The 12,929-nt window shown below is 40.0% G+C and overlaps 3 protein-coding genes across 3 annotated transcripts; 1 reads left to right on the forward strand and 2 right to left on the reverse strand.

The window, feature by feature from the left end:
* Nucleotides 1-1,704: 1,704 nt before the first annotated feature.
* On the reverse strand, nt 1,705-2,427 carry F5B22DRAFT_653220 (uncharacterized protein; the record flags this gene model as incomplete). The annotated part of the gene is made up of 2 exons (XM_047979699.1): nt 1,705-2,039; nt 2,130-2,427. The coding sequence occupies 2 exons, from the start codon at nt 2,425-2,427 to the stop codon at nt 1,705-1,707; spliced, it is 633 nt and encodes a 210-aa protein (XP_047836538.1).
* A 980-nt stretch (nt 2,428-3,407) lies between these two features.
* On the forward strand, nt 3,408-5,281 carry F5B22DRAFT_583822 (uncharacterized protein). The gene is made up of 3 exons (XM_047973387.1): nt 3,408-3,850; nt 3,910-4,658; nt 4,714-5,281. Exons 1-3 carry the CDS (start codon nt 3,739-3,741, stop codon nt 5,233-5,235), a joined length of 1,383 nt encoding a protein of 460 aa, XP_047836539.1. The 5' UTR covers nt 3,408-3,738; the 3' UTR covers nt 5,236-5,281.
* Nucleotides 5,282-7,654, reverse strand: F5B22DRAFT_583827 (CoA-transferase family III domain-containing protein). Its single transcript, XM_047973388.1, has 4 exons — nt 7,364-7,654; nt 7,007-7,310; nt 5,650-6,918; nt 5,282-5,585 (listed from the first exon to the last, which is right to left on the reverse strand). Exons 2-4 carry the CDS (start codon nt 7,190-7,192, stop codon nt 5,376-5,378), a joined length of 1,665 nt encoding a protein of 554 aa, XP_047836540.1. The 5' UTR covers nt 7,193-7,310; nt 7,364-7,654; the 3' UTR covers nt 5,282-5,375.
* Nucleotides 7,655-12,929: the final 5,275 nt, after the last annotated feature.

Below are 12,929 nucleotides of genomic sequence, written 5' to 3' on the forward strand. Positions count from 1 at the left end.
TACCTACTACCTAGTAAGTACATACCTACCCTTTCGCAGGAAACAAGCACGATGGTGAAGAGGTGTTCAACTGAGAAGCAACTATTGAATATGCTGGAAGAGTGAGGAAGTCGTTCTCGGCGCATCATATACATTCACTTTTGTTCCTTGCCAATTCGCTTGGGAAAGAAGGCAATATGAGAATGCTCATGTCAGTACGTTTTAATTACAATCACCTACCAATTAAATCCGTGCACCCCCTGAAAGACCCACCACCACCAATATTACCACTCTCAACCTTCAGACTTCAAAAAATCGTGAAAATTCGTAAACATGTCGGAATTATGCGAATTTGGTACCGTTATAAGCGGAAATCGCCAGCCGTACAAGGACTTTACTCCAGAACTTCGTGGCTTTATTATTGGGGCCAAGGCAGCTGGCGCAAGTCAAACGGCTATCGCGGAAGCTGTTGGAACGTGTTGTCAACGCGTAGCTGAATAGATTGATCGCTTTAAACAATATAAAACCGTTCACTTAAGGCCTCGTGGATGCCGGCCAAGGCTCTTCAACGGCCGTGAAGAACGTCACTTTCTTTTTCAAGCCCGAAAATACCCTCGTATGACCTACAGAGACCTTCGAACTTTAAGCTTCGTTACAGCTTCTGATGCGACCTTACGGCGAACTCTACGCCGCTATAACCTTCGTAAGTGGCGTGTAGTAAGGTGGATCGAATTAGACGAAGATAAGGTAGCTCAACGGCTTCGTTTCGCTGAAGAATATCGCAATCCAGCTGCATTAGCGCATCTCGTACGAGCCTTCTTTTCCGATGAAGTAACCGTTCAAACGAACCCTAATAATCCAAGCGATTGGGTAATCCGCTACAGTTAGGAACGCTTCCGCAAAGACCTTATAAACCGAAGACCTCACGTTAAAGCTGCTATTTCGATTATGCTATGGGCTGCAATTTGGGAACGCCGCGGGCAAGGCTATAAAAGCAACCTAATAGTCTGCGAAGGCGATCCAGACTCTGCACGCGGCGGCGTTTCTTCACGATCGTATATACGCGTATTAGAGGAAGGTCTATTGCCTCATTACGAACCTGGGTATATTTTTCAACAAGATAACGCGCGTATACACACTGCAAGGCTTGTAAAGGAGTGGTTTGAAACGCATAGAATTAAAGTAATCGATTGGCCGTCTCATTCGCCGGATCTTAATCCAATCGAACACGTTTGGCGCCGTTTAAAGCGTATAATCTATCAAATAGACCCTAATTTCGGTGGTTTAAAGGATAACGAAGCGGACATTACGAAGGCAAAGGAGATAATTCAACAGGCTTGGAGTCGTATTGAAAGACGGCTAATACAAAACCTTATACGTTCAATGGGCCGTAGATTAGCAGCCGTACGTCGTGCGCGTAGCTGGTATACACCATATTAAAGAGAAAAGGCTATAGAATTCACTTATATTTTTTATATAATTTTCGTACAATTATTAGGTTAAATACGAAGCTATTCGTAAGGTGGTATTTTTGGTGGTGATAGTAGTTGTGGTGGGTCTTTCAGGGGGTGCACGGATTTAATTGTCAGGTCAGTGTAAGTAGGTAGTATTAATCATTTGAATTCGGCACGGTATATGTAACAAGAGATGAAGGTATATAAACAAATCATAAATATGTTCATGGAATGACTGAATATCGTGCAGAAGAAAGACATTTCCACGTACTCATCCCGTAGGGTGAGGATGCATCTGCGTAAAACATTGACAAGCCTTGCTGAACCTCGGTGCCATCGCGGGTGCACTTGGAGTCGCACATAGACTCGAAGCCATAGCTTTCTTCGGGAACCCGTCGTACGAGCTAAAGATGCCTTCCGGTCGTGTTTCCGTGCACGCAGGCCCACCGAGATACCGCTTACACCAGTCTACCATGGGCTTGGGCGTCTCCTTGCCCGCAAAGACGGCCGACGCACAATCATCATGTAGGATGCCCTTGCAGTCGTGTTTCTGCTTGTGATGCGGCAGGTCTACGTGCGTCATACCCGGGCCGCTTCCAGTGAGACCTATGGCATGTTAGCTATGAAGGAAGTGGTATGTTACTCATACGAGTGGAAATAGAATGGGTAGAATAGAAATCGCGTATTGTTGCTTACCCCAGCAGTAATAGTAGCCGGCCCAGAGATTGCTGTCACAGTCCCCATGTAACTGGGTATTGTAGCCTCGTAGCAGACCATGGGGAAGGCCGACCTTGCCCTCAATAGCATAACAGGTATCTCCTGGCGCGGCTAGAATCCAAGCATAACATCTATCGACGGGGGCTCCCTCTTGAACAGGTCCTGGCGGTGCTACAGGCGTGGGTTCTTTATGCTTCTTGTCGTGGGTGTGGTCTGCGGATGCAGCTGTTATCGTGGAAGCGGCAAAAGCCGCGGTCAGCATCTGGATGGTTCTCATGTCTTTGGAGTTAACGATTAGTTTTAGTTGTGTGTATTTTTCGAGCTATTCATACTTTTCCCTGTATCTATGAAAGGGCTACTGCCGGGCCTTAAAAGTTACGGAACAGCCTTTCTAAGACAAATCCGGGGGCAAATAGTGCATGCAACACAAAGGAACTCTTGCTAAGGGGGCGGAGGTGACATTGATCCCATGACCCTCCATTGGGAACTTCATGTACATCAATTGTTTGATTAGATTTGTGGACAAGACATTTGTGAACCGCGTGGCCCTTGCACCAAGCGGAGTGAATAAAGAGAAAGCGAAATATATTGGGAGAAGATGAAGAAGAAAGAACCGCCCTCCTCCGAAGGCCATGGGCGTTTTGTCGCAGAGTCTCGCCGAAATTCTTACACATCAGCCCAGAATATTCCTACGATAGGCACTGGATTTCCACATCTTGCTCATCAGACCGAAACATAAATTGGCCCATGTTTTGCCCCGATACGAGCCTAATTCATAGCTATAGATCTTAAGAGCAGGGTGTTTATGAAGTTCATCATCGATTCCTCTCGAGCCCCTACGTCTTGAAGTCAATATGATTTGTGTGGGAGAATCGCGAACGAGAACTTCATACGCCGTGCTAGAGCGTGTGATCCCTAATTGATACTGAGCTTCTTGGCTTCAGGCCTGCACCCTAAGCTACACGACCAAACCGCAGTATCATCTACAATAGATCTGAACTGAAGAATTTCGAGGAAGTAGATGGTTTAAGAAACAGAATCGGATAACCATCCGTTCAAATGATATTGGTGCAATTCAATGGTATAGCATGCATCTGCCAGGAATCATACTCGTTCGGGTTAAGCCTGTTTCTGGACAGTCACCCTCAAGGCTTAGCGCGCCAGGCAACTAACTGTACTAGGTAGGTAATTACGCACTGTGATTTCTACTATACGTCATTTACAAGATACCTCCTAAGTGCCTCCCTACGAGAAACTCGGGCATCCTACCATCAGTCCATTCATTCTACATGACCGGGCGTCGGAAGAGTGCGTTTTATGCACATCGTGATTATAATAACGCACCTGTAGCTGAACGGACATGAAGCTAGGGTTGGTGGCTTGAAACTGCCGAGGCCCTTGCTATTTCCCATTTCGCGACACCACCCGCAGCCCACGCGCCCATGCGCCCATCTCGGTTTGTGGCCTCGCTCTCCATGTAGCGGTGGTGAGTGACTCTTGCAGCTTTGACACTTGCTTGCCTGGAATTTGCGCCATTTCAGTCGAGGCTCACAGGTATAGTGATCAGTTGATCCTTCGTATCGCGGCAATGGAGAAGGATATCTCCAACGCGGTTTTTGAGTCCATGGCCGACACTGCTGCTGCTAGCTGGCTAGCTCATCGAGCATCCACCCCAAACTCGAGGCAGTCGTCATCTATCCGTAAGGGACTCGTCTCACATGAAATCGACTATCGTAGTTAAACATTGACCATGCTGTAGCTCAAAGTATCCCTCGGGGAACAATTCTGCCCCCTACGGCAGTATCAGGACCACCACCACCTTCATCAGCCCCTGCGACGCTGCCACCGTCGAATCACACATCGGTGGCTGCGGCTTTGGATTCACCAGCATCCACGACACCCATCTCCAGTTCCGAAGATAGGGCTCCTAGTGCTCCCCCGGCACAGGCAAGTTCTGGCATACATAGTGACATAACTGCCTGGCAGAGTGCGCTGCAGAGCTTACCACCTGAGTTTGCCAATTCTGTTCTGCCTCCACATCCATTGTCCCAGGCTCTCATGAACCAACCGACACTACGGCCTGTCGAATGGAATCCCTATCGCCAGCAAGGTGGATTTGTGCCGCGTACTGCTCATGACTTTAGCTCGCTCATGATCTACGTATCCGGTCAAATGAATCCGAACCCTTGCCGCCGATGTCTTTTGAGAAATGGCCCCTTCGCGCGATGCGTCGTTTCACCTCCAGCCGTCCTAGGGAACAGCTCAATCAGACATGCTTGTGCGAATTGCACATACCAATGCCAATATAATAAGTGCACCAACGAGCCCATAACCGAACAGGAGAAACTTCGGGCTGAACTGCTGAGGTCCGTAGTAAGGATTAAAGAACTCACCCCTCGTCAGCCGATGACCAGGAAATCAGACGCCAAAGAGAAGAGGGAGAGAGACCGCCCAGCTATGGAACAGTTGAATCAACAACGCCAATTAAACGGAGTGAGTAAAGTACGCGTAAGTGATATTCTAATAATACCTTTGAAATAACGGATCTCACAATTTGAGATAGCGGTTACAGAAGCGGGCTCAGCTTGCAGCCGAATACCATACCGGTGCCCATCAACCAGAGTCGCGACCCGGCCCAGATATAAGCTTTGGGGCCAGTCCGGTGCCATTTGATGAAAAGCTGCGACGTATCCGCGCTTGTTCACCCCAATCGCGTCGGCGGATAGCAGCCGAAACGTTGCAGTGGCAAGCTGCTCTTGCGACAGTAGAAGCAGAACCACCTCCTCCTGCCTCTGCTGTCCCGGTTCCGAGGCCGGCTGCTGAACCCACAGTCAACCAACATTCACGGGCTCTACCAAATGACTTTACACCTTTCCAGTCGACTCCAGCATCATCTATGCCAACCCTAAGTCATGGTTTCGCGCTAGACTCGCCCCCTGGTGCTATGACTACGAGCCATGATACGGAAAATACGTTCGAAGCTATGGATGAAGACGAGAGTGAGGACGAGGAAGAGAGCGACTATGGAGAAATGGCATGGACTCAACCCGATAGCACAGCGTCTATCGTCAAAGCCCCACGGTGAAACTTGACACTACAAAGTCAGATATCAAGAACGATATAAACACTATGTATAATAACGCCCCGTGATACCCTGTATTTATAACGAGACCTATATACTACCAACTACTACCTAATTTCAGGTGAAATTGTGGATCATAAATTTTACGCCGCCTGGTTGTCTGTCGGCCATTCCGGGTTATGAGTACCTCGCATACAGCTACCAGAATCATATTTCAGCTCGGTAGTATCATAAATAACGGCTGGCCCCAGAAATGTCATATTCTCATCTGGCACTCCCAATTCCGCCTTCATCGTTCGGAAATTTTTCATCTGAAACAATTCAGGGACGACCTTTGATAAGGAGCTCACGAGCTATTTCCACAACATAATTAGCATCAGTACGACTTGCGAGGAAGGGATAGGTACTAGGACATACCACTCTCATCTGGCGATGTAAATCATCGTAGTACCGGAATCGCAGCATGTCCGGCCACTTCTCGCGCAAACTCTGCTGTATCTCCGGGGATTGAGTGCCCAGAGATATTAAGAAGGTATTGAGCTGATTCAGCGAGGTGGAGACCAGGTAATTTCCCCCTTTCTTATTCCTTCGATCGAGCGCGTTCATAATCCCAATACATCCAACGATGCCCGTTTGGAAATCCGAGTTAGGCAGGAAAGGCATCACGGGCTCATCTCGACCCCACATGCGACCGAACAACCAGCCGATGCCCGTGACGGCGTCGCTGATCTGCTGCCACCCACTCCGATGCTTCCACGGCCCTTTCCAGCCGTAGCAGTTCTCGCGGGCGTATACTATTCCTTTGCCCCTTCTCTTGGCGATCTCGTGTACATAGGTCGGGCCAAATCCCAGTCTCTCCAGCACGCCGGGTCGATAGCCGTCGAGGACTACGTCGGCATCCTGGATTAGTTCCCGCAACGCTGTTCGTCCATCTTCTGTCTTGAGATTGAGGTGCGCGTCCCGTTTACCCAGATTACTCTCGAACAGCACGATTCCCAAGTCCGGTAACTCCATATTCGACACGCGGACAACGGTGGCGCCGAACAGCGCCGCGAGTCGCGCAATGGTAGGTCCGGCAATAGCTCTTGTCAAATCCACGACTTTTATACCTTCCAGTGGACGGAACGTAGTAGTCTGGACTTCCGGCCAAGGCACAGGAGGCAATTCCTCACTCAGGAACTCTTCAACAGTATACAACGGCTCATCCGCCACTGCCCTCCCCTGCTCCGTAGCGCGATACTCGTCATGCGTAAGACAGATACCGCCCGCCTGTCTCCAGTATTCATTCGCCTCAGCATCCAACCACTCCGCATCAAACTTGACCACCTCCTCCTCCAAAAGGCGGATAACCTCCATCTCATCCACGACATCCTTCCGCGCAGTAGGCAAGCCAAGCATCCGCAGACTTCTATCGGAGTCTAGTCCGCCGTGGAGATGGAACCACCGCCCGTCGCGCGTGGGATATACATTCGTGACGAGGCGGCGGTACGGCGTCATTTGCGCCGTGAGGTCGTAGACGGAGTACCGCGCCGCGATCTCCGGATCGCCAATGGGTCTTCCCCCGACGCGCAGCAGGAGGAAGGAGAATAGGAAGAGACTCGCGACGTCGCTGCTCACGGTGCATGATTGCGTTATGCCGTAGCGCCGCTGGGCGATGGCGTTGCCCAATGTACCTAGGAGCGCCCACTGTGTTTTATATCACCAGTATCAGCAAGCCAACCATTCGGTTTGAAGTTAAATTGAGATTATGAAGTTATAAGTCCACAAGACTCACCAATGCCGTGCTCGACTCGGTGCATTTCACGGGCGCAGGTAGAAATGGCTTCGAGAGCGCCGACGGGTCGAAAGTTGTTCGCTCGGCGAGGTTGCGGACTTCATCTGGTATTCCTAACCTCTCGTCCTCTAGCAGCACTGAGTGAAAGATGCGCTCTGCTTCCTTTTGTACCGTGTATGTATCCATGTTATCGCTTGAATATTCGCAAAGATAGAGGGAACGGCTGAGTTCAATGTGATCTTTGAATAACGAAAGCACTAAGACTATTCTTGTCTGAATACGCCTATGTTCAACATCGAAGTCTGTATGAAGTAACTAGTCAGTTTCTAGTTTAGAATTGCGGGGAAGTTCACTTATATTATATATTATCCATGTCCTTTTTCCGAATGAGTGAACAGGTTAATCACGGTGGCGATGACATCAATAGCTTTCATTATAACCGCCGGCTATACAGATTCTTGCGCAGCTCGTTAGATGATAGCACAATGGCTTCCCTCTCTTGTGCAAGCACATCATAATGTACATTGGAATGTTTATGTTGGGGAGTTGAACTTTGAGATTCCTAATTACGAAATGACTCCTGTTGTATAAAATCGATTGTTAGCGTTAAAAGAAGATATGTCCAACTCTCCGGGTTTTACATGATGCATTTCGGAAGTAGGGAGGTTTACGGTGGGCCACTACCACAAGGTGCGAAAATAAAAAATCAGGTTAAGTGCGGGGTAAAACTTATTTTCCAACTATACCTAAGGGATCTAAATACCTATTTTAAAAGTTATATAAATAATCTATAGCTTATATTAAGCATTATAATTATTTAAGTTATAGCTTTTAGCTATATAGGTTTATATTATAAGTCTGTATTAAAGGTTTGTATTGTAGGTCTATATTGCAGTCTGTATTGCAGTCAGTACTGTAGTCTATATTATAGTCTGTATTGCAGTCTGTACTGTAGGTCAGTATTAAAGGTCAGTATTGCAGTCAATACTACAGTCAGTACTGTAGGTCAGTATTGCAGTCTGTATTGCAGTCTATATTGCAGTCAGTATTACAATCAGTACTGTAGGTCTATATTAAAGGTCTATATAATAGTCCTCTTTAACAGTTAAGTTATAGCTTAATTAATAGCTTATTATATATACACTTATATATAGTTAATCTTTTTATATATAATCTATATAGCTTAATTATAATATAGATTATAATAGAAACCTATAGTACTAATTGCAATATAGACCTTTAATATAAACCTTCAATACTAACCTTTAATATTAACCTTTAATATAGACCTTCAATACAGACTGCAATACTGATTGCAATATAGACTACAGTACTGACTGCAATATAGACTGCAATATAAACTGCAATACTAACCTACAGTACTGACTGTAATACAGACTGTAATACTTATTAAAAGTCGGTCCTCTATAGGGCATCTATAGTAAATACTATAGAAGGGGCTCATTCTATAGTTAAAGGATAATAAAGGCTATAATAAAAGGTACGGGGTTTATAATGCTAGAAGTAAGAGCCTTATAGTAGATAAGGTTACTATAAGGACTAAATGTAGGGGATTAAAAGGAATGTATTGCTTAAAGAATTTATTAATTAAGTAAGGAAATTTTAACGGTTATATAAACTATTATATAATATAATTAATGCTAATAGTACCTGATTTATAATACTTATAATAGGCTTAATTTTTTAGTTAAGCTATTATAACGTTAATTAAAGGATTAGTTAAATCCTAATATTAATAATGCCCTTTAATATATTATTTAATGGATTGGTTAATGGTTTTAATATGCTAGCTAGGCTATTAAAGTATCCGTTAAGCTATATATTAAAATTTAATGCTAGTAATGCTGTTGGTGATCCTGTTAATAAATTGGTTAATGCCCTTAATATGCCCGTTAGGCTTATTAGGATATTTGTTAAGCTGTACGCTAAAACCTAGCGTTAATAGTATTATTAGTGATCCAGTTAGTATATTAGCTAACGGAGTGACTAGTGCTCCTAGCGAGTTAGTTGGGCTATTTAGTTAGGGTGGGCCCCTTTAGGGTGGGTTTTAGCAGGGTAAGACCTGCTAGGGTAGGTTTAGCATAGTAGTTAACGCACTAATTAATAAGTTGGCTAGGGGTGTAATGGGTACTGTAGTACCTACTGTAGCTTTTATTATAATAGCTACTATAGAACTACTGTAGTAGCTACTATAGTAAGGCTATGGCGGCCCTTGTAGCATTATTGTAGCGGCCTTTATAGCATTGCTGTAGCACCTATTAAGGTACCTATTAAGGTACCTACTATAGCACTATTATAGTACCTACTATAGTACCTACTATAGTATTAATTGAGCTACCTAGTAAGGTACTTATAGTTGCTAACTAATTTTAATATGCCTTTTTAATAAGGGTGCTAAGGTTTATAAGGCTTAGTATCCGTTAAAATTAATATTGTTTAATAGATTTTAGGGTTTTAGTTAAGCCGTTAACTGCTATATTTATAATGGATATATAGCTAATATTAATATCCTTAATATATTATACCTCCTTAATATATAGGAATTTTATAAGGGTATGTTTAATATATTAATAATATTTAAAGTCTTTAATAATTGCTATAACCCCTATATTATTGCTATATAGGGTAATAGGCCTTATAATTAATTGCTAAATTTCTTTATATAGCCTTTATAGCTATTAAGATTTTTTTATAGCTTTTATAAAGGCTATATATTTAGCTTTTAGGGTAAATAAGGCTACGGTAAAAGTCCTTTTAAACTTTTAACTTATAGTAGCTTTATTTATTATAATAGTATACCTTTAAATAGATTTAATATTAATTGGGTACTTAATAAAATTACTATTATTATATACTATAGGTATATAATTTAATAGATCTTATAATAGGTTAAAATCTATAGGGCTATAGTTAAGGGCAAGTTTAACGGTTCCTTTTAGGTACTTAAATAGCCCTATAGTAATAAATAGGTATATTTTATAGGGGTTTTATATTTTAATAGCTAACTATTAATAATTAAAGGTAATATTTAACCTGGTTATTTATATAAAATAATTAACAGTTCTTATAAGTATTAAATAATAATGTTTATCCGTTATATTTAATAGTATTCTAAGCTTTAAAGCTTTTATAACATCTGGCTAAAAGGGAACTTTAATAGTTTTAATATCTATTAAATTTAACTTCTTTAAAGCTTATTGGATATATTAAGGTTAGCTAAAATAAAACCTTTAATTAGGTCTATTTTGCTATATCTCAACCTTTAAAAACTACTTAATAGGGCTTTTATCTTTTATAAGGTATATATTATTAATTTTATCCTTTAACTATTAAATATAATACTTATTAAGGCTTATTAATAGGCAATTGTTAACGTAGGCCACTATAAAGTGCCCTATAGCCTGGTTGTAATATATTAAAGAGTTATTAACTAATAGTTTAAAGCTTAAGTTTTTTAATAATATAATTAACTTTTCTTACTATTAATAAGGGGCCTATTTAAGGCTATATAGGGCCTTTAGTAATTAAAATATTAATATAAGCTCTAACTAATAGCTATATTTTATAGCTAATTCTAATATTTTAGGGTTGTTTAATAAGGCTTATAAACCATTTAAAAGCCTATAATAAATGGTTTCAAGGAGGTTGCTATTTAAAAAGGCCCCTATAAAATCCACTAATTTTATCTCCTAATTAAAAATAGCTATTAAAGCTAATAATAACTATTAGGTTAAAGGAATAGTAATAGCTATATAGGTTTTTAAAAAGTTAGTCCTAAGGGTTTATTTAAAGCTCCTAATAATTAGCCTAGCTTTATATTTAATAATCTTTCTTAAGGTATTTAACTTCCGTTTTAGCACCTAATAGCTACTTATAGGGCGTTTTCTTAATACATTTATAGGTATAAAGCATAGGGCTCCTAATTTAAATAACTGTTTAAATTCAACTATATAAGCTATTAGTTAATAGTTTCGTTTAAAGGTTTTCAAAGCTCTTAATAGCCCTTTAAACTCCTTAAAGGCTACTATAGTAATATAAATGATACCTTAGATTACTATATTTATATTAGCTATATAGGGGTTATCTAACTCCATAGGGTTATAGGATAAATTATTATAGGGTAGGTCTTAACAAGGTAAGTTATTAAGAATGCTATATTATTCCCTTTATTTAACACTCATAGTAAGTAATTCCATTAAAATAAAGGGGTTTAATAATTAAATTAATAATTAAAATAGGGTTTCTTTAATGCTATATTTAATAGTTAGCCCCCTTAAGCCCTTAGCTTTAATAACTATTACACCTTCTAAATAGCTAGGGGGTATATAATACCAAAACAGGTCGTTAATGGCCTCGTTAAGGACTTTATTAATAAAGGTCTTTAGGTTATTAATTAAACCTTTAATAGGTAGTTTAAAAGGCTTTATAATAAAAATAGAGCTTTTTAATAGCTTTAGGATAACTGATTGCAAAATAGTATACTTTTTAAATATATATATTAAATAGGTCTTAATATTAAGGACCATTATAATTTAGCCTTATTTAACGTATTCTACTAGCTTATAAGCTTTAGCCCATAGCTTGTATAAAATAATAAATAAGCATTTAGAATTAATAACTTTATAACGCATTAATAATAGTTTATAAAGCGTTATAATAAATTCTAATTTATCTCTTAAAAGCTAATAAGGCATTAAGTCCCTATTAGTAACCGCTATATGGTTTATTAAATCCACTATAGCTACTATAATATAACATTAAAGGTATAGCAATAGGCTTAAAGCCTATAGGGTGGTCCTAAGACGGTCCAGTATAACCCTTATAAAACGTTCTATTAAGCTGTTCTATTTATAAATATAGGGGTTAAAGATATTAAATTTAATGCCTTTAGCATTTAATTAATCCCCTATAAATTAATTATTAACTTTAATACTAAAATTGAAGTAAAAGGTAGCTGGATAATGTTTATAGTAGTTATTAAAGCTTTTAAAGGCCCTTTTAATAATAATATATATAATAAGTATTAATTTATCTTTTAATAGGTAAATTTATTTATACCACATTTTTCTATCCATTAAAATTAATATATAGGGGATCTTAAAGTAAAGTATAAGCTTTATAATAAATAAGTTACCTACTATAACCGCTAAAGCAACCGCTAGGTCTATTATTATTATAAGTAATAATCTTTAAATAGCCTTATTAATAGTATACTTAATATAAAAAAAGTCCTTTTCATTAATAGAGTTTAAGATAAAGATATTAATAATTATTTTAACAGTTTTTTTTAAAAGGGGTAGGCCTATATAGCCTAATCTACAATATTATAACATAGCAGATTTTAATAGCTTAGATAAAGCTATTATAAGGGCTAATAGGCCCCTTAAATAAGGGCTTATAAAGCTTGCCTTACTATCCATAGCCTCTAAATCTATTAACTTATCCCCTATAACAACTGGTATCTCGCTATAGTAGTTCTCAATAGGGCTAATAATGCCTAATAGGGTATTGCCCTATATAGGGTTACTCTACGGAAGGTTACCCCCTAACGTTTATAATAAGGGTTGGAACCCTTCTATAGTATAATTATTAACGCCCAAATTAAAGGTTAAAGGCCTTTCTTTTAAGGCTAAATAAAAGTTTAACTATTAAAAATTTAATATAATTAAGGCTTCTCCTTTATTATTATATAGTATAAGTCCTTTAAGGGACCCCTTAAAAAGGTAATATAGGATACTTAAAATAATATTTATGCTAAATTCTGGAATATATAATACCTTTTTTAAGGTAAAAGTATTATAATTATTATTTAAATAATAAACCTTAAGCTTAATAATACTTAAGCTATAGGGGGTTAATAATCCTCCTATTATAGCTATAAGGATTATAGAGCTTATAAAGG

This window comes from Xylaria bambusicola (assembly GCF_022495145.1).
Source record: "Xylaria bambusicola strain CBS 139988 unplaced genomic scaffold F5B22scaffold_1, whole genome shotgun sequence".
Taxonomy (NCBI): domain Eukaryota; kingdom Fungi; phylum Ascomycota; class Sordariomycetes; order Xylariales; family Xylariaceae; genus Xylaria; species Xylaria bambusicola.